At 47.0% G+C, this 20,510-nt stretch overlaps 2 protein-coding genes across 2 annotated transcripts; one reads left to right on the top strand and one right to left on the bottom strand.

Annotated features, from left to right (window-relative positions):
* Positions 1 to 3,238: 3,238 nt before the first annotated feature.
* Positions 3,239 to 11,101, bottom strand: LOC135376761 (uncharacterized). Its single transcript, XM_064609239.1, has 2 exons — positions 10,498 to 11,101; positions 3,239 to 3,346 (listed from the first exon to the last, which is right to left on the bottom strand). Exons 1-2 carry the CDS (start codon positions 11,099 to 11,101, stop codon positions 3,309 to 3,311), a joined length of 642 nt encoding a protein of 213 aa, XP_064465309.1. The 3' UTR covers positions 3,239 to 3,308.
* A 3,490-nt stretch (positions 11,102 to 14,591) lies between these two features.
* On the top strand, positions 14,592 to 19,820 carry LOC135376760 (uncharacterized; the record flags this gene model as incomplete). The annotated part of the gene is made up of 3 exons (XM_064609238.1): positions 14,592 to 14,955; positions 15,182 to 17,076; positions 17,118 to 19,820. Coding segments are annotated over exons 1-3 (4,962 nt in total), but the record flags the coding sequence as incomplete, so codon positions are not given.
* Between the last annotated feature and the right edge of the window lie 690 nt (positions 19,821 to 20,510).

Genomic DNA, 20,510 nt, shown 5'->3' with positions numbered 1-20,510 from the left:
AGTGCCGGGAATTATGTTGTGACTCTGTGTGAAGGAGAAAAATAAAGCCCAGCCAACAAACTTGAAGCAGAAGAAATGCAATGCAATACAATACGCCTAATAAATAATATCCTTACGTATTACAGGTATGATGCAATAGCATTGAAGAGATGTCACACAGAAAGAATCATACACAATATTTTATTAATGGTAATCATGTACACACATTTTCGACGAATCAGTAATAAAATGGAATAGCACATTTAATCAATAATATCTTAATAAATACAATTACAATTAAAATTACAAGTTTTATTATAAAAACGTGTAATAATCCTATATTTGAGCACTGTCATTGCAATAGTGGAGTTTTCATTCCAATTACAAGTTCTGATAGATGTACGCAATTTCAAGCACATCAGAGAACCTAACTTGAATATCCTGAAGGAATGGTCACCCGCGTCGACGAAGACGTTTCGGCAAGACGCTGGGGCGGCGTTTCCGCAACGCTATGAACGTTCCCGTAACCGAACGCGATTCTGCGCCCGACGCGTTAACTTGGTACCGCACACGAGCGTGTTACATTTTTTCAGAAACGAGTTCGTCGACGTGGGTGACCCTCTCTACGAGTTTTAAGTAAATTTCATTCGCAAAATATTTGTAATTATTAATCTCCACAGCGTAGAGAACTCACATTGCGTTATAGCGTATACAGAAAATATCAAACCCTTCAAATAAATTATAAGAGTTATTAAAACCGAATATTACCGATTTATACACTTTTTGATAATAAAACTTCTAATTTTTATTGTAATCGTATTGATTAAGAATATCTTCTTTGCTTAAGTGTGCTATTCCTTTTTAATTCTGATTCATCGAAAACTTGTGCGTATGACTAGCGTTAATGAAAATGTGTTTGGTTCGTTCTGTGTGATACCTCCTCATTGCTGTTGCATCATACCTGTAATAAGTAAGTATATTCTTTATTATGTTTATTTTATTGTATTGTGTTTCTTCTGCTTCACGTTTTTTGGCTGGGTTTTTCTCCTTCACACAGAGTCACAGCATAATCCCCGGCACTGTTGACTGTGTCTATACTTGCATGTAAACCGCCCACCTACCTGCATTACGTGTTGTAGCGGGAAAAAATTGCGAGTGAAGTCAGCCCAGGTGGGAAAATTGCCAAAGCCTGCCCAATCGTAAAAATTATGAATGAAGTTGGCCCAGGTGTGATGGTAGCATCGCTTGACGGAGTTGTCGGCGTGGATGTCCCTACGTGCATGTAACCTGCTGACGCACCACTGGAAAAAAATTGCGAACGAAGTCGGCCGAGGCGGAAAAATCGCCAAAGACTTCGGCCCAGGTTGGAAAATGCGCGAGGGTGAGCGCACGCGCAGCCCTCCGGCCACCGGCAAGCACTTGGATAACCCTCAGCCCGCGCGCCACCCCACTGCGCACGGGAAAAGATCGTCAAAACAGTCGGCCTAGACGCGACGGTCTCGACATCATGACGTTGGTAGACAAACTGAAACCGAAGCAGATCGCAAGGGGAGAGCTGGGTCCCACGAATGGGCACTTGTTCGCTGCCTCCTATTGAAAGAAAAGTAGAACCGAAGGTCGCGTCCCTTTCAGGGATCATCCTAATCCCCTGAAGACCGTGGTTTTTGGGCGCGACCTCGTTCGCCGCATAGCTTTGAGCATAGTTCAACTCTACCGAACAGGTGGCGCTGTCGAACACTATGACGTCATTTGTTTACAAACAGGGAGAGGTCTATTTGGTGACACAGAAAGGCCACGCCTCCTGCTTTTTCGTCTGCTTTGGACGACGGAATGCCGCTGTTGTGGGAACATGAAATCGCACTATCCTTCCGTTTGCTGGCCAAGAGCGACGTAGAATGCGCCTCCTGGATGCCGGCCAATACGAGGACGCGTAGGCCAGCCCTTCCCAAGCCCCTGCTCTCGCCTAAGAGATGGCGCAGCGTTACTGTTGTTCCGCGTGTCGCAAGGCTTCTGCCATGGCGCGCGAATCTAACCCACTGCTTCGCAGTCCGTTAACCAGCAGCTGCCGCTGTTTGCCTGCCGCAAGGCTCCTGTCATGACGCACCAATTTAGCCAACGGCTTCGCCGTCCGTTCCCCGCCGTAGACGTGACTCCCGCTTGGCCTCGTTGATTAGCCGTTGGTTAGATTGGTGCGCCATGGCAAGAGGCTTGCGGCAGGCGAAATAACGGTAGCTACACTCCTGTCTAAGCCTCGTTCAGCGGTTGGTTAGATTGGTGCGCCATGGCAGAAGCCTTGTGACACGCGAAACAAAGGTAAAGTAGCGCCATCTCTTAGGCGAGAGCAGAGGCTTGGGAAGTGCCTGCCCTCCGCGTCCTCCTATCAGCCGGCATCCAGGAGGCGGAGTCAGCAAACGCGAGGATAGTCGAATATCGTGCGCTCTGACGGCCTCTACGGCCGAAATGTGCCTCTACTTCTGATCACGACGTCGCGTCAGCCGTCGCCAAGTGAGAACTGGCTCTCACACGGCTTTGTATCGCTTCCCACGCTGGACGTCGTTCCCTCCATCGGCTCGTTTATCCGTTTATTATCCCACGTGACTGCACAGGGTTGGCAACAAACGCAACAGCTCCGCTGTAGTTAAGGGGCAGAAATTCGTCCACTAACAGTGACTGTGTGACAGTAACAGTGTTCATGACCAACGGATGGCTGCGCCCGGGGCGGGCACCCTCGGGGGTAGGAGAATCCCATTGCGCCGTGCCAAGTACGTTCTCTAGAGTCTTCTGCCCGTATTCACCAGTCCCACTTAGCCACTGGTTTAGTGACGTCTGGTTCAAGTTGATCATGTGATCTCTCCGGCTCTGAAGCCCTTTGACCACAACGCGTGCGCATTATTCACATTGTCACGAGATGGTTGAGGGGAGGGATAAATTAGCAGACGACGGAAAAAACGCGAAGAGAAAGACGCCCGTTTTTTTGTTTTTTTGTTATCATGTTGATAAAGGAAAGTTCAGGCGGCACTGGCGCTGCTACAGGTGGTTGCGACATCCGCGTCCTGTGTGTGTATGTGTGTTAGCGCTCTTATGTTACCCAGGGTGGTCCTGCCTGTGAGTTGTGTGGAAGTTGCCATTGTGGTGACCTCCTGTCGTTCTATCAGTGCGGTGCTATGGTTAATTGTGACCTTTATCTGGGTATCTCTGCATATAACATCCTTGTACATATCATCAAGCACTGAATTGATTTATTCTGTTCAACTAACAAAGACTGGCTGTGCTGTGACTGTCACATGCTGGAACTTCATATAATGGGAATGTACACACCTGTCCTGCAGTCATATATTGAGCGCACTTGACATCACAGACGCCATATCTGCAAAAATAAAAGGGCACACTTTAATGTCGTTACAACAGATCCGAGCTATTCAGAGTTTGTTGTTTATTGAGACCACATACACAAAATACAAACAATCTTCTCTTTGCTGTTAAAATGTATCAAATAACTCGTATACAAGGTCTTGTTTGTCTCAGTAACGGTGTTTCAAGGGTGGAGCAAACATACAATCGACAAAGACAAGCACCTACAACAACAGCTGCAACATCAGCTACAATCAAATCCGTGCTGGTATTTGCATTGTGCTTGCTTGTTCAGAGTCATATATTATTGAGGAAACACTTTTACATACCTGGTCAGGGACTTACGTATTTTTCGGCGCTCATTCTTTTAAGCTCCTCCCTTGACTTCATACTGGCATTGTAAACAACCTCACTTCCATTAACATTTCACCATTACATGCCAACAATCGCCACCACCAATGCCTAAAAGCTCCCCACAGCTGATGCCATGCTAAAAATATGCCAGCTGAGGCTTTTAATTTAGGCTTTTTGTTCAGAAATAATTTCTATGGTGATGCAGTTGCAGTTACCACTTCACTTTGACACAGACAGCTGAACTTGACAGAAAAATCACGTGAGAGGCCCGTTTGACCTCTGCTTCTCCTTTAGCAAGGCTGCTCTGAGAACTGCTACTGTCCAATTGCGCAAATTAAGGTATTGCACAATTACATCAGCAGCTCTATACAGCGTTCTTGAGAATTTTCTTTCTTCGATTTTAAGTCATGCTATAGGTCTCTGACTGTTCCCAGTTTTCTACACTGTCCTGTATTGCAGACAACCTGAAATACAGATGGTAGAGCTCTGAAATATTTGTGCATGTGCCCCATGCATTTGTGCACTGCGTAGTTACGCAGTTATAAACTGCACAGCTCTATGCCGTGAGACTGTGATATTTCTTGAGAAACAACACCGTGGAATATCAAAGCAAACAGCAGCACTGACCATTGCCTGCTAGCTTTCTGTATTGATATGTAATGGACAGTAAGTGGAAGGCTGCAAAGAACAAATGAATGCAATGCAAATAAGCTCATATAAAGAAAAGAATGAAACTTGAAATCAGATGCATGTTATCTACAATGAACTGCTATTATATTTTAGGAAATACAGGATTGTATATCTTTCTTCCACATTTTCTGTTATCTTTTGAGACACTTTGGCAATTGTAACTTTGCAAAAGCCGACATATTCATTCAGCTGTGTCAGCACAAAGCTACACAACCAGACAGTATATTAGTGTAGTGAACACGGTGTACCGCATCATCAAGGACAAAGTCAGGAAGCAGAAATGTAGGACATCGCTTAATACGCAGAAAAATAACATAGATGCTTTTGCATGGCTGACAACCTAACTTCAATAGCCAGTGATGAACATGCGATGTCTTCAGATGGTGTATGCTGGAAATTAATAGGTGACGTATGGGGAGGGTGGGATGGTTTGCAAGTTAACAGTAACAACAGTTTCACACATTTCGGGCAAACACATCTATGTTGGCACACCATGAAGGGCATATAGTTATTTCATTCCTCCTTATTCAACTTTATGTACCCATAAGGGTGCATTAAAAAAGGGGGGGGAGGGGGCAGGGATACAAAAAGAAACAGAGGTAGAGGTAGTGCGAAACTCCTCTTTAGAAGATAGGGAAAATTCCGCACACACAACCACAATATTCCTGAAGCAATGGTTTCTACTCTTACAATGACATGTTTTTCATGCATTTAAGCAGGGTTAGTCACGTTCCAGCCACATATCTCTACGACAATTAGTTTTCTTCACGTATTGCATTGAAGAACTGCTTTCCTGAAACAAACGTGTGTCATGTCACAGGTATTTTGTGCCGGTTATGCAGTAAAACTAGTACGCTTGAGGCGCCACATATTATCCTGGTGATGATGTGAAGGAAGGAAACTTCAATCTTTCCAAATTTAAATGAGTGCCGCGGTGTCTTGCATTGTCACAGCATCTAGGCACTCTTTCCTGTGGGCTTTCGAGTGACAGATTCATACATATTAGAATCATTTGTAATGATGCTGATAACAACACTCTTAATTACATCAGATTTTTGTGACGCTAGTATGCCCATATTGCGTTCATACTTCGTTCACTGGTGTGCATTTAGGGGTTGAGTATTTGTCAAGGCAGAGGTGAGCTAGTACGAAATGGGAGTACCTGTTCGTATCATGTAATATACAGGACATGTCAAAAGGAAGAACCGTGGGCACTTAGCACCTACCTGTACTGGTGCAAGGAGAACGAAGTTGCAACATAATTGAAAGTACAGTGAAGTGAAGTGTATATTAGAAGTGGCCATTGGTTTGGTTCATGCAGTATTACTACAATTTCTACTATTCTATACTTATTGCTCGAACTCAGCTATTTAGAATACATTGAAGACAGACACAACAGAACGAAATTACAGGCATTTGGACATTCATGATCAATAGAGGAATGGATGGAATGTGGATTTGAATGCAGATATATATAATAAATCTTGTGACCTGATTACACAGGAACGTGTTTTTCTATTCTTCAATATTTGCCTTACAGCATATGAGACTACACAACAAGTGCACAGATCACACCAGTGTAAAGCTGGAGTGTCGTTGACATCCGTGTCGCCATCATGTTATGACATCAGAGTCATGACAGCTGGCAACAATGCATAGCATGTGAGATTTGCCAGGAAATCTTGCAAACAAAATGAGCATGCCTGTGTTCTCAGATCACGTGATCTGTCATACATCTGCAGTCACACCATAATGATACCCATAATTTAGAACAGACGATACAAATGTCAATCTGCCACGTGGTGACTGTCCTCAGCGTAGCTGCGTTTCAGGCAGATCGATGTACTCGTACGCCACAGTACAAGGTGGAAACACAGCATTACCAATAACAACAGGTCCCTGTGATCTACATATATTCCACGGTACTGGTAATTGTGTTACTGGATCTCTTTGCACCGGCTCAGACAAACCCTACATGTCCTTCCATCACAGTTCCCTTTTTCATGATCTCTATTTGTTCGTTATGTGTAACAGACAGCATTCCCGTACTCAATCACTCTTCATGTCCAATGTACAGCAGTAATTTCAACTGTTCAGTGTTGGTACTTCCTGTGCCAGTAAGAATGTCAGCTAGTGGTTCTGCTTTCCATGCTGAACTGCCCAATAGAATTCCGCTCTGTTGCACAATCAATGCATTGTAGTTGTGTCGCCATGCACAATGTAGTAAATATTTCTTTTTTCCATAGCATGTGGCATGGGACAAACATGTGTTGTATCCGTACTTAGGCACAGAAACCGTTGTCATACGGAATGACTTTATTCCACAGCCAACAAAACGTACATTGACAGCGAGCGGGGCAGGCAGAAAAAATAGCATCCGCTTATCGGTCCGCTTTTATATCGTTCGCCGTCAGAACCAACCAATGGGAGTGGAAGTAAACAAGCGCACACGCGCGGCAAGGCTATCGCTGATAACACGGCAACAATACATTCTTAGACCACAACACTTCCTCCCTCTTAAAGATAATGCACAAGTAACAACCAAATCCATATCATCACAGTTATATAGAAAAACACTTCCAACTATAGTCTAGCAACATCTTTATACACATTCATAACACAATTCTCTCAACAAGTTACACTGGACCTCGACCCACTCATGAATACCCGTATCGGTCCGGTTGCTTACGATCCTCGTACCACGTCTTAATTGGACCGGTTCTAGTTCATCAGTAGAGTCCCTTTGCGAACTAGGCACATCATCGGAGCTTGAACTAGGTATTGGCCATGAGAAGGGCATATGCCTTGTCACGTCAGTGGTTACAGGTACGGATTGAAGGTGGTCCAGATGAACGAACCTAATTTTTCTTGAACTTCCACAAGAAAGGTGACGTGGGACTTTACTTTTGTTACCCTCCCCGGAAGCCAGTTTACATCCTAGCCGCGAACCGTTTTGACGAACACTTTATCGCCAACTGAGTACTGCTCACTGATGTTCCCGCGTCTCTTATCAGCCCTGCTCTTGATGGCTTGCATTTTTGCCTTCATGGTAGACGCTAGGTCAGGCTTCAATTGATCTAATCTGGTATGGACTTTACGACCCAGAAACAACTCGTTTGGCGATTGATTTGTAAACGTGTGTGGCGTGTTCCTGTAAGCGAATAAAAAGTTGTCCACACGATGTTGCAGCGAGCGCCGACAATTGGAGTCGCGATCCTCTAACGTGACTTTCAGTAGGGCCTTCTTGAGGGTCTGAACTGCTCGCTCAGCAGCGCCATTAGAGGGAGGATGATAGGGAGGGGTTAATGTGTGTTTTACACCATTTGAACGAAGGAGGTGCGCAAACTCGGTAGATCTAAATTGGGGTCCGTTATCTGAAACAGCTTCCCGAGGCAGTCCATAGGCCGCAAAAATGGAACGAAGTTCTACGGTCTTCTCCGCACTAGTGCTGTTCACCACGCGTACTTCTAACCATTTCGAATGCGAATCGATTACTACCAAAAAGTACTTTCCTTCCTTCTGTGCGAAGTCGATGTACACGCGATCCCACGGCGCAGCGCACCGGGACCACGGTTGTAGTGGGGCCGCTGGAAGTGCCCGTCGCACACTTTGACATGTTTGACAGTGCCGCACGGTCCTCTCCACATCTTTATCGATTTCGGGCCACCACACAGCGGAGCGTGCGAGAGCTTTCATTTTAGTTATACCGGGATGTCCTCACGCAACAGGTCGAGAACATAATCTTGCAACGCCTTTGGAACTACAGCTCTATTGTTCCAAACAATACAATCATGTTGGACCGACAGTTTCTAGTCTTTTATTAAAAAATGGCTTTAACTCTGGCGGCACTTCTCGTGGTCATACTGGACAACGTCAAGTCCCGAACACCTCTCAAAAGACTATCTCTGTCTGTCGCCCTTTGTACATCAAGAGCACTTAACAGAATATCTCTTAATGGCCGAAAAATACATGATATCTTCTACCTCCTCAGTCGTATCTGGCAGAGGAAGGCGTGAAAGCCCGTCGGCGTTACATAGGGTGGAACCCTTTTTGTACGTAATTCTGTAACGGAAATTCGCAAGGAAAGTGAGCCATCTATGGACGCGACTCGCTGCGACACAACTTGAGTGCTTGTGAGGATCGAAGAGCGAAGACAACGGTTGGTGATCAGTAACGATCTCAAATTCACGTCCCAGCAAATATTTCTCAAACTTCTTAATACCAAAAATAATTGCGAGAGCCTCCTTCTCTAAATGAGCATAATTCCGTTCACATGTTGTCAATGTCCGTGAAGCATACGCGACGGGTCTTTCTTCCCCATGGTTGACTTGCGATAGAACGGCTCCAAGGCCTTGACTAGAAGCATCACATACTAGACGGATCACCTTCTTGGGATCGAACAATGCTAACAGTTGGTTACTTGACAACAACGCTTTACACTTCATGAATGCCTGACGACATTCTGCTGTCCATTTCCATTTGTTACTTTTGCGCAATAACCTATACAGTGGCTCAAGAACAGTGGCCAAGTTCGGCAAGAACTTTGCATCAAAATTTACAAGACCCACAAAGACTCGAACTTCCGTGACACAGGTGGGTTCTGGGGCACTCATGATAGCATCGACCCTTGTTGGAGCAGGATGCAATCCGAATTCATCAATAACAAAGCCCAAGTACTCAATCTGAGACTGAAAAAACTGACATTTTTCCAGGAAGGAAGTTGCCTCAGGACGAAGCCGCCGATATTTCGAACAGAGTCTGTTCTTCTTCTGGGTTTCCAGGTTTACTTTGGTTCCAGGTTTTACTTTTACAGGTTTACTTCTTCATTTTTCCAGGTTTACTTTGATGCCGTGTGCCTCGAGCCTTTGGAGGGCTTGTTCAACTCTTCCGTAGCACTCCTTTATGTTTTTACCACTGATCACCACATCGTCAATGTAGCAGGCACATCCAGAGATACCCTTCAAGACCTGGTCCATGACCGCCTGAAACATTGCGGGCGCGCTCGTAACCCCGTAGGGTAACCGTCGAAAGCGAAAGAGCCCTAAATGCGTGTTCACCGTACACAGCTCCTGTGAGCTGTCATGAAGTTCCAATTGGTGATACGCTCTCGACAAATCTAGCACTGTGAAGCATTTTCCTCCCGTTAAGCTCGAAAATATGTCTTCCGGCAACGGCAACGGGTAGTGGTCTATCTTACTGACTGGGTTGATCGTGACGCGATAATCAGCGCAAAGACGCACCGAGTTTCCTTTATTTTTAGGCACGATCACTAGGGCGTAGCCCGCTTGCTGTTTTTCACGCGATACACAATTCTACTGTTTTCAAGGTTACGCAACTCGTCTTCAACCTTTTCTCTTAAGGCGTATGGAACAGGTCTTGATTTACAGAAGATAGGGTTCACATCATTCTCAAGTACGATGCTACCTTTGAACCCTTTTATGGTTCCGTAACCAGGCTCAAACACACTCTTGTGCTTCTCTTTTAAGTTTTCTACATTCCCAACGTTTCCTGCACTCATTATATTACAGGTGAACAAGTTTAGCCAGTCCAACTTTATTCTGCCCAGCCAATCTCTCCCGAACAAAGGTGGCATCCGTGCACCCTGGTAGTTCTCCACTAAAATCAATGGCAAAGAAAATACTTCTTCTTTGTACTTCACATTAACATCTACCACGCCTCGTACAGGAACAGTGGTACCGTTGTACGTATTCAATCGAAATTTCGGTTTCCGGCATTTCTCTACCTTGCTAAAAAGGCGCTTATACTCGTCAACCGACATAATTGATACCGCCGATCCTGTATCCAATTCCATTTGAACAGATTTTCCATTCACTTGAACAGTGACCTTCTAGTCATTACAACCGTTTCCAATGGTGTAGAGCGTGTACAGTTCCATATTGCTCTCACACTCATGACCAGTGTCCACCTTTCTTACTGGCTTAGTTTTAGGATTCTTCCCTTTATCACGAGGAGCTGTCCTACACGTTTTTGCAATGTGACCCTTTTTCGAACAATTATAACATTGACTTTGCTTAAAGGGACACTCACTAGCTTTGTGCAGTCTGCCACAACGATAACACTTTTGAGAAACTGAGTCTCCCACAGTCCGAGACTTGAATTTACCTTTCCTTTGTGAAGGTCTTTGGTCCTTCCAAAGTACGCTTTCTCCTCCCTCGGAGTCTTTCGTCGTCCCAGGCACGTTGTGCATCTCACGTGTTTGCCGTTCTGCGGCTTCCATGCTGAAGGCAACTTGGCACACCTTATCAAATGTGGCTTCGTTGTCATCAAGGGCTAGAAGGCGACATCGGATACTGTCACTGCTCACTCCAGCTATAAATCGGTCCCGAAGAGCCTCTTTTTGGAAGGCGCCGAAATTGCAGGGTATGGCGAGCGACTTCAGAGCAACGATAAAGTCACCTATCGACTCATTTTCTTTCTGGCTCCTTCTCTGAAACTGGTACCGCTCAGCAACTACTGAACGCTTTGGTGCGTAGTGTTTTTTCAGCTGAGTTACTATGTCCTTGTACACCGCGTCTTTGGGGGCTTTGTCCAGAAGAATACTACGTAGAGTGGTGTAGGCTTCATCCCCAAGGGCTGTGAGGAACAGTTGAGACTTCTTGTCTTCCGGGATGCTGTTCGCTGCCACATATAACTCAAAACGTTCGACGTATACCTCGAATGAAGCGGAAGCAGGGTTGAATTCTTTCAGTTGCCCTGCAGTTGTCATGGTAATGCCGCGCGTTGTCCTTGGCCGTGGTTCAGCCTCATGTTCGGCTACTGGGGCTCAGGCAGTCCATCGTCTCGTCGCCACTGTTGTATCCGTACTTAGGCACAGAAACCATTGTCATATGGAATGACTTTATTCCACAGCCAACAAAACGTACATTGACAGCGAGCGGGGCAGGCAGAAAAAATAACATCCGCTTATCGGTCCGCTTTTATATCGTTCACCGTCAGAACCAACCAATGGGAGTGGAAGTAAACAAGCGCACACGCGCGTGAAGGCTATCGCTGATAACACGGCAACAATACATTCTTAGACCACAACAATCTGTACCTCACAACTAATAGTTGATATCGTTAATAATAATACTTGTGGAAATGCGTAACAAGTTTTATTGATTTATGCAAAGAAACAACTCAAAAGCATGAGGTACAGGCACTGCTGTGCCTATAACAAATAATTTGGAAGAAAAGAAACAAAGTGTTGGGCATACACAGTGCTGCACACAATGAAGGGGAACACTGTGTGAATTATGGTCATGGGCTTGTATTGGCAGTAATCGCATCCCAGAAATATGTTGCTTTGGTAAAGTGTGCAGCCAGGTTTCTTGTGTTTTGTGTCTTGCGGTGGCAGTCTACAAAGCCACATTTACTGTTAGCAGATGATAAATGTGAGCATAACAGCAAGCAGCTGTCACCTTGAATATTTTCTAATATTACGGTACATCATCATTGCAGAAATGTTGGTTGTTGGCATATTTGCCCTCCCCTTCTGGTGTAGTGTGCTGGAACCGGTAGAGCATACATTTTTGCTACACATGTACTTACATGTGCGTCCTTATAAAATTTAAGAGACCTTCACTTCTCTGTGGATTTTCTCCTGAACCGACAAGATGAAACCTCCTCACAATTTTGCACGCAGCATCTGCACACTCCTGACTGTGGTATCGGCATCATGACTACATGAGCTGCTTGACACTCAAGTGTTGTGTTTATATGCCCCCATGAAGGCTGTCATTTGTCCATACAAATTCGTTGACACAAAACACTGCTCGTAATATTTCCTTGTATGCCTCCGCGGGATATTTCTCCCTGTACTTTTATCGAATAACCAAGTCTGATATCCTAAAGACACGCAGTTTTGTCAAAATTTCTCCCAGTCGACATATAGAGCAGCGCCCTGCATTGAAGCCGATAAGCATAGCCAGGTCCAGACTTGTGCGTAACTAGTGTGTAACGCGTTACTAGTAATTGCGTTACTTGTAATCAATTAAATTTTCAGTAATTTTTCGAGTAATCAATTACTTTTCTGAGTAATCGATTACTCAGTAATTGATTACTTTTCCAGCAGAGATTATATTATCTTTCACGTGTTCTGTCCCAGGTCAAGCCCATCGTGGTGTGAGCCTTTGTTGGGCCGTTCCGCTGTAGCAAGCGGAGGTCATTGTAATGAAGTTCAGGAATTTTAGGGTCTCTCTCCCTAATCTCTCTCTACACTTGTGTGGTGGTACCTGAAGCTTTGGAAGTTTAGTGAGTCATGGGAAAGTCCCACGCAATGTTCTTCCACAATCGGGTCAACGTCTTCCCGTACGATAAATACAGTAGACGTACAGGTCTACTTGGCCTACGCGTCTTTCTTTCTTTCTTTCTTTTTTTTCTTATTTCAGTTGTACTGCTGCTGGACCTTTTTCATTTCCTTTCCTTTTCTGGGGCACACAAAGATGTGTATAATTTGCGTGAATGCAGAGTAAAGACCGGAGTAACGCGTTACTCAATTACATTTGAAGTCGAGTAATTGGTAACGGTAATCAATTCCTGTTTCCGTACAAGTAACGGTAACGGTAATCAATTACTTTTTTCGAGTAACGGGCACAAGTCTGGCCAGATCTCACCGGCACAAAATTGTGCCAAGAAACATGCTCATAGCGAGTTCCAAAAAACGTTAGTGCTTTCATAATGACAGAACGCAACAGTGCTTTCCTATGGGGCTTGCATCTTTCTGGGCAAACAAATCAAGCTTCCAAGGGGATCTAGAGCTTCCCCCATATGGTGCCCTTTCCAGAGTCAAATCTGAAATATTGTACCTTGTTAATGCACTGGGACATCCAACATATAACTCCAGGTACCCTCTCAATCCTACTATTCTGGAATGTCACTCGCACATTTCAAAGTCGAGCTACGTGTTTGATATTTGTGCCTTTACATGCTGGGTAACATGTACCATACTCCGCTCTATAGCTGTAACGCACGTGGAGGTATAACTGCTCCATGGAACCCCCCTCCCTCTTGTGACCTCCGTTTATTTTAGAATGCAGACATGATGGATGCATTTTTAACAGGAAACACTTAACAGTAATCTAGGAACACAAAGCTCGTTCACAAGTACCGGCGATCACTGTAGTGTGCAGCAAGTCGTTAAATATATCAATCAGAACCAGCAACGGCAGCACAGCACGAACTATTGTTAGTGGTGTATAACAGATGCACTAAGGGCTGTATTAAGAGTACCACGCACAATCAGCATCGTTTTTGTTGCTGGAGGTGACAGCTATTTGTACACGACCTCCTGTCAGCTGAGTATCGGGAAGTGACTTGCGTCTAGCGGCCGATGTTGACATGACTAACTTTGACGATGTTGGTCATAAATTAGGAGAGCGGATTTCAAAATTCCACTTCATACCGATCGTTAACTTTTTATCGGCGGCGGGTTTATTACTTCACTTACTTCGCTCAAGGTTCCTCACACCGTTCTTTTCGCTTAATTTGCGCAATTTGGACTTGAAAACTAGGCAACAGCGTCCAGCAAAAACTATTTTTGGGTTGTTTCTCGAAATGCTCATTCACAGCTGCTCCGCGGTAGACCGGCTTTAAACTACCCCCACCCCAAGTTTAAATCAGTCCTATGTGAATACATGGGAGTTAGACCATCGCTAGGCTGCCGGGTTTACGTCGTGTGAACGGCGAACGAAATGAGACGTTGAGGGCAAACATTGATTGGAGTGCAAACGACATTCGCCTTACGAACGCTTCTAGTAGCTTTACAAGTCAAAACTTACCTGTATTTCGCTGAAAATTTTCAGGCGAAGCGTAGATTAGGCCTATGCGTTTTGCACACAAACCCCGCGGAGGCCGCGTGTGTAATGAATTAGTATTTTGGTTTGGGCTGGTTTGTAAGGTGTCAGCAACTTCGTCTTCCCGGTTGTGGTTGAGACGAAAAAGAGGGCGATGAAAAGAGGGAAAAGGGTGTGCCCTGATACGTTGATGAGCGTGGCGCACTGTGACTGGTCGATTCAGTTGTTCCAACATTGAAGACGATAAAGTTGTTTTGGTTCACGGCCGTCTTGGATATCCTTTTTGTAGAGATCGAACGAATACCTTTTTTTCATGGTGCCGAAACCCGGGAAAGTGACTCAGAGGCCTCCCACTGTATCGAAGCCAGGAACCGCGGATCAGGACTGTCTCAACGTTTAGAGGATTATCGTCTTAGATCAACGATGGACCGGCTGAAGCCAAAGCGAGCTGTACGCCGAACGCAGACTACTAAGGTCATCAACGAGGCGACAGCAGCACTGGCCGACCCGACTACTACACCGCAAACGTACGCATCACTGCTGGAAAGGCTGTTGCACAACAGCAAGGAGCTAAGTATCTTGGATAGAGAAATAGAACCGCTGATTACCGATCAGCACATGGATCAGGAGTATGCGACAGTGCTCGAATACGAAGATCAAGTCCTCAAGATGACGAGCCTGTTGAAGGCGAAGGCAACGGAACCCGTTCTGAACATTGGGCAGCCACCACGACATCAACGAACCCGATATCAAACAGTGGAAGGCCAAGTGCGGTTCGACTGCCAAGGTTGCAGCTGCAGACCTTTAACGGAGATCTTGCGAAGTGGACACCATTTTGGGAGCAGTTTCGACAGTCTATTCACGAAAATGAAGATCTCTCACGAAGGGAGAAATTCCAGTATCTGCGCTCTTTGCTGTCCGGACTACCTGCCGCGGCGATAGCGGGTCTTCAAGCGACGGAGATGTGCTACCAGGACGCGATTGACATTTTGACTCGTCGTTTCGGAGATCAGAAGAGATTGAACAAGAGCATCTTGGAAAGCTGAGAACACCTCCTGTGGTGACGTCGTCAGACGACATCCGGGGTCTCCGCCGGTTGTTCGACCACGTGCAGACACACAGACGAGGACTACAGGCCCTCGGAATTTCCCCGTCAACGTACGCCGCGTTACTCGTGGACATCATCCTGAAGGCGTTACCTGGTGATATCACCGTCGAGTACTATCGTCGATCGGCTCGTGGATCCATAGTTTCTGCACAACCGAACACGTCAGGCGGCCACCAGGGCTCCCAACGGAACGACGAAAGCACCAGAATGACGGGGTCATCCGGATCCGAGCTCGACAGCATTCTCGATTTTCTACAAATAGAAGTGGAGAGCAGAGAGAAAGCTGGTAACAGCAATGCTAGCAAAAATGATTCTGGTCGAGATCAACAAGCGAAGGGAAACCGACTCAAGAAACCCCGACCAGCATCCGCAGTTTTGCATGCATCGGCGAAGGTGGCACGGTGCAACTTCTGCGATTCCGAGCAGCACACGATGGAGAACTGCACCGCCCCCATAGATTTGGATCGAAAAAAGAGGATACTCTCCGCAGAAAGTCGCTGTTTTAGGTGTACAGTGAAAGGACACCGCGCCAAAGATTGCAGGAGGAGGGTTGTATGCTCGTCGTGCAAAGGCAAACACGTGACTTCACTCTGCGACCCCAACTGGAACTCCGTCTCGGGGACGAAGGTTAAAACGGTCGAAACAACAAGCATGTACGCCGCAAGCACAGGAGGAGCAAACGATGGCGACGTCGTGCTATTACAGACATTTCGAGCGTGGATTCTCGCCGGAAAACAGTCGGCCTATGTTAGAGGGATCTTTGATGGCGGCAGCCAGAAGACTTTCGTCCGTCAAGATGTATCCAGGCGGTTGAACCTGGAGAAGCTAGGCGACATAGTGGTGAGGCTGAACACCTTTGGCGACGCTACGGCGGGAGGAGTCGTTCACCGACAGAAACTGGTGCAAGTAAAGCTCCGCAGCCAGTATGATCAGAAGGAGCACCTGCTGGAGGCCGTGGAGATACCGTTCATCTCCAAGGACATCGTGTCACTATGCCCAGACGACGCTCTCGTAGAAGCAGTCAGAGCTGAAGGAGGACACATTGCCGACGAGATGTTTTTTCCAGGAGTAGAAGCAGAACCTGGAATCGGGCTTCTGATAGGCGCAGATCAAATGTGGAAGCTGGTGAAGACAAACGTCCGTCGCTGTGCCGGTAAAACGAACACAGTCGCCGTCGACACACACTTGGGTTGGACGTTCCAAGGACCAGCCGTACTCAAGTCATCGTTGACTGAGGAGACTAAAGCGCTTACCTGCGTTTTGCACGTTGAAGCCGCAACGGAGGAAAGTACCTTCGATCTGAGGAAATTTTGGGAGCTAGAGAGCCTAGGAATTACCGACAACGCCGATGACGGTCGCCACGAGGAAAATACAGTCATGAAGCAGTTTGAGAGCACAGTCACGCGGGAGGATGGTCGGTACAAAGTAGGGTTGCCATGGAAGCACACCAGTAGTCCACTAGAAGACAACAGAGAAGTCGCAGAGCACCGGTTACGTACTTTGGTCAAACGACTGCGGCGAAACTACAGCCACTTATTAGACTACGATGGAGCAATGCGCAAATACCTGGAGCAAGGACACGCGGAGGTCGTTACTGATTCGGAGCCAACGTCGTCAGAGCATGTATATTACATGCCACACCAGGCGGTGATTCGGGAAAGCTCCACAACCACCAAACTCAGGGTCGTTTTCGACGCTTCCGCTCACGCTCCAAACACAGCTCCATTAAACGCGTACCTGGAAAAAGGGCCCAAGCTGAACACAGAACTATACCGCTATTACTGCGCTTTCGCACCGAACGTATCGCGCTCGTGGCTGACATCGCCCAAGCATTTCTGCAGGTAGTGGTTGGAGAGGAAGATCGAGACGCACTGCGTTTCTTGTGGTACAAAGAAACACCGACGGAGGAGGGTCCTTTACCAGCCCCCGAAGTTTGGAGAATGACTAGAGTACCGTTTGGGACGACCTCGAGTCCGTTCCTCTTGGCAGCAACACTTATACACCACCTGAACGGCGTAGAGGAACGGTTGAAAGCAACAGCTTCCAAGCTCGCCGCATCCTTCTACGTGGATGACCTGTTAACAGGGGCTTCCTGCGAGGAGGATGCCCAACGGATTTACAAAGAAGCCAACGCGATCATGAGATCGGCGGGAATGCACCTGAGGAAGTGGGCATCAAATTCTAAGCGTCTTAACCAGCTTTTTGAAGAACAAGAAGAGGTTGGTCCCGGAGATCACGACACAGGCTTACTGGGATTACGATGGGATCGGCAGACAGACAGTCTGAAGCTTGCACAACACAACAGGAGTACCGGTTCGGAAAGCACTACGAAACGAACGATACTGCAAGTCTCTGCATCGGTATTCGACCCACTAGGTTTCGTGTCACCATTCACGATATGTTCAAAGATTCTATTCCAACGGATCTGGCAAGCCGGCGTTGGCTGGGACGAAGACCTACCCGTGGAGATGGTTGAAGAGTGGACACGATGGGTCGAGGGCCTACCGTACATGCAACGCATCGAGATACCGCGTTTTGTGAGCCAAGGAATAGGAGACATCGCGGGAGTACAAGTACACGTTTTCACGGACGCAAGTCCCTTGGCATACGGAGCAGTTGCATACTTGAGAACAGAAGACACGACTGGGGACGTCTCAGTAACGCTCATGATCTCGAAGGCGCGCGTCGCACCCTTGAAAACTTTAACATTACCGCGACTGGAACTGATGGGAGCGTTAGTCGGGTGCAGGCTAGCAAAGGTCATACGGAGCTCCCTTACAAACTGGCCACTGAAGTTCTACTTCTGGACGGATTCCAGCATCGTCCTTCAATGGATCAAAGGATCAGCCCTCCGGTGGAAACAGTTTGTACGGAACCGAGTCACCGAGGTACAATCCACCACAGATCCGGCATCTTGGCGTCATTGCCCGGGGAAGGAGAATCCCGCAGACTTGCTGACGAGAGGAGAGAAAATGCAAAGGTTGTCGAGCTGCAAGAGGTGGTTGAAGGGTCCGGAATGGCTGATTAGAACTACGGAGTCATGGCCGAACTCAGCACCCAAGGAAAAAGTAGAGGACGAAGAACTGGAAGCTGAACGTGTAAAGACCCAAGTCTTGTTGGCAGGCAACGACCGTCCAACGACCAGCGTCTTGAGCCTGGAGAACTACAGCCGACTGCAATTCGTCCTCCGTGTGACCGCGTGGGTGTACCGCTTCATCAACAACTGCCAACCGAAAGTAAAGGTTTCAGGGCCTCTAACAGCCGAAGAGATACAGAGGGCGGACCTCTACTGGATCAGGGAGGCGCAGAAACAAGAGTACAACACAGAGATGCAGCAACTAAGGCGCGGCGACGGGGTCCACGAGAAGTCTCCAATCGCTGAGCTACGACCAGTGCTTGATGGTGACCACATAATGAGGATATCGAGTCGTTTGCAACACGCTTCGTTGTCTACGGCTGCAAAGCACCCGATATTACTGCCTAATGGACACAGGCTTGCTGAACTCGTTGTGGAAAAGGCACACCGACGGCTGCTACATGGAGGTGTGCAAGACACCATGACCGAAGTAAGGGAGCGGTATTGGATCCCCAGATGTCGACAGCTGGTGAAAAAAGTCCTACATCGGTGCGTCGTCTGTCGGCGGTTCAAAGCTAGACCAGCATCAGCTCCCGTTGCTCCGCTTCCTGCTGATCGAGTAAAGGAAACAGGACCGTTCGATGTGATAGGGATCGATTTCGCTGGACCCCTGTTCGTGAAGTCGCCGGACGGAGGGGATCAGAAGACATATATCGCTTTGTTCACCTGCGCAGTTACCCGAGCGGTACACTTAGAGCTGGTGACGACGATGAGTACCGCAAGTTTTCTGCTAGCCTTCAGACGGTTCACTGCCCGACGAGGTGTCCCGTCCGTAATATACACGGACAACGCTTCAACATTCAAGAAAGCGGACAGAGAGATCTGGAAGGCACTGCGCGGACCAAGTTTCCAAGACCACCTCACCGAATGGGAAATTCACTGGAAGTACATTGTGGAGCGTGCTCCGTGGTGGGGTGGTTTCTGGGAGCGGCTTGTCCGAGTGGTGAAGAACAATCTCAAAAGGATCCTTGGGAAAAACCGGTTCAGTTTTGAAGAACTGACCACGATCCTGCACGGTGTGGAGGCAGTCGTAAACTCACGTCCTCTGACTTCCGTCGCCGACAGCCCGGATGAAGCAGAACCACTTACGCCAGCGCATTTCTTGGTCGGCAAGCGGGTTACTTCGTTACCATCCTTCTCTGGGAGCGCACCTAAGCCGACAGAGGATCTACAGGCCCGTTGGAAACAACAGCAGCTCTTACTAGATCGTTTCTGGAAACGATGGAAAGAAGAATATCTTCTGCAACTTAGGTCAGCGCACATGGCCAAGACGTCCAGCAGAAAACCGACGCTACGAGTGGGAGACTTAGTCATTGTTCATAATGAGAGACTACCGCGTCACCTGTGGAAGACCGGACGCATCACAGAGGTGTTTCCAGGCAGGGACAAAAACATTCGCGCGTGTGCAGTAAGACTGTCGGACAAAACAGTATTGCGCAGACCAGTGCAACTGCTCTACCCATTAGAGATTTGTTAGAGTTGTGTGGTTACTAGTTTGTTGGTGGGGCAGGTATCACTTTGAGTACTTTTGCAAATGAGAATTCTCATTTCCCGGGGGAGTGTGTAATGAATTAGTATTTGGTTTGGGCTGGTTTGTAAGGTGTCAGCAACTTCGTCTTCCCGGTTGTGGTTGAGACGAAAAAGAGGGCGATGAAAAGAGGGAAAAGGGTGTGCCCTGATACGTTGATGAGCGTGGCGCACTGTGACTGGTCGATTCAGTTGTTCCAACATTGAAGACGATAAAGTTGTTTTGGTTCACGGCCGTCTTGGATATCCTTTTTGTAGAGATCGAACGAATTACCCTTTTTTCAGCGTGAGACCAGCGGGGTGGTTGTTCGTGACTGGCGGACGAAGTACTCACGTGATCAACTTAAACCATACGTCACTAAACCAGTGGCTAAGTGGGACTGTTGAATACGGGCATTCCTGTATGAACTCTACAGTGCCAACGGTATTGTTGTGTGCTGAGTGAACGTGGGAATTTACTACGTAATTTGTTTTATTCTTGAATGAGCGAATGATACCATTTTCGTTTAGCGCTATTTAGAACAGTGCAATTCCTGGCACACCACTGCACTACCGATTCAACGTCCGATTG

This window comes from Ornithodoros turicata, unplaced genomic scaffold (genome assembly GCF_037126465.1).
Source record: "Ornithodoros turicata isolate Travis unplaced genomic scaffold, ASM3712646v1 ctg00001280.1, whole genome shotgun sequence".
NCBI classification, from domain to species: Eukaryota; Metazoa; Arthropoda; class Arachnida; order Ixodida; family Argasidae; genus Ornithodoros; species Ornithodoros turicata.
The sequence above is the reverse complement of the archived record's forward strand: the minus strand, read 5'-3'. Positions and strand labels throughout refer to the sequence as shown.

Coding starts and splice junctions, on each gene's coding strand:
- LOC135376761 (XM_064609239.1), bottom strand. CDS start 11,101: ATGACAACTGCAGGGCAACTGAAAGAATTCAACCCTGCTTCCGCTTCA. Junction 3,347..10,497: donor AAGACCTTCACAAAGGAAAG/GTAAATTCAAGT, acceptor TTATTTTTGCAG/ATATGGCGTCTGTGATGTCA.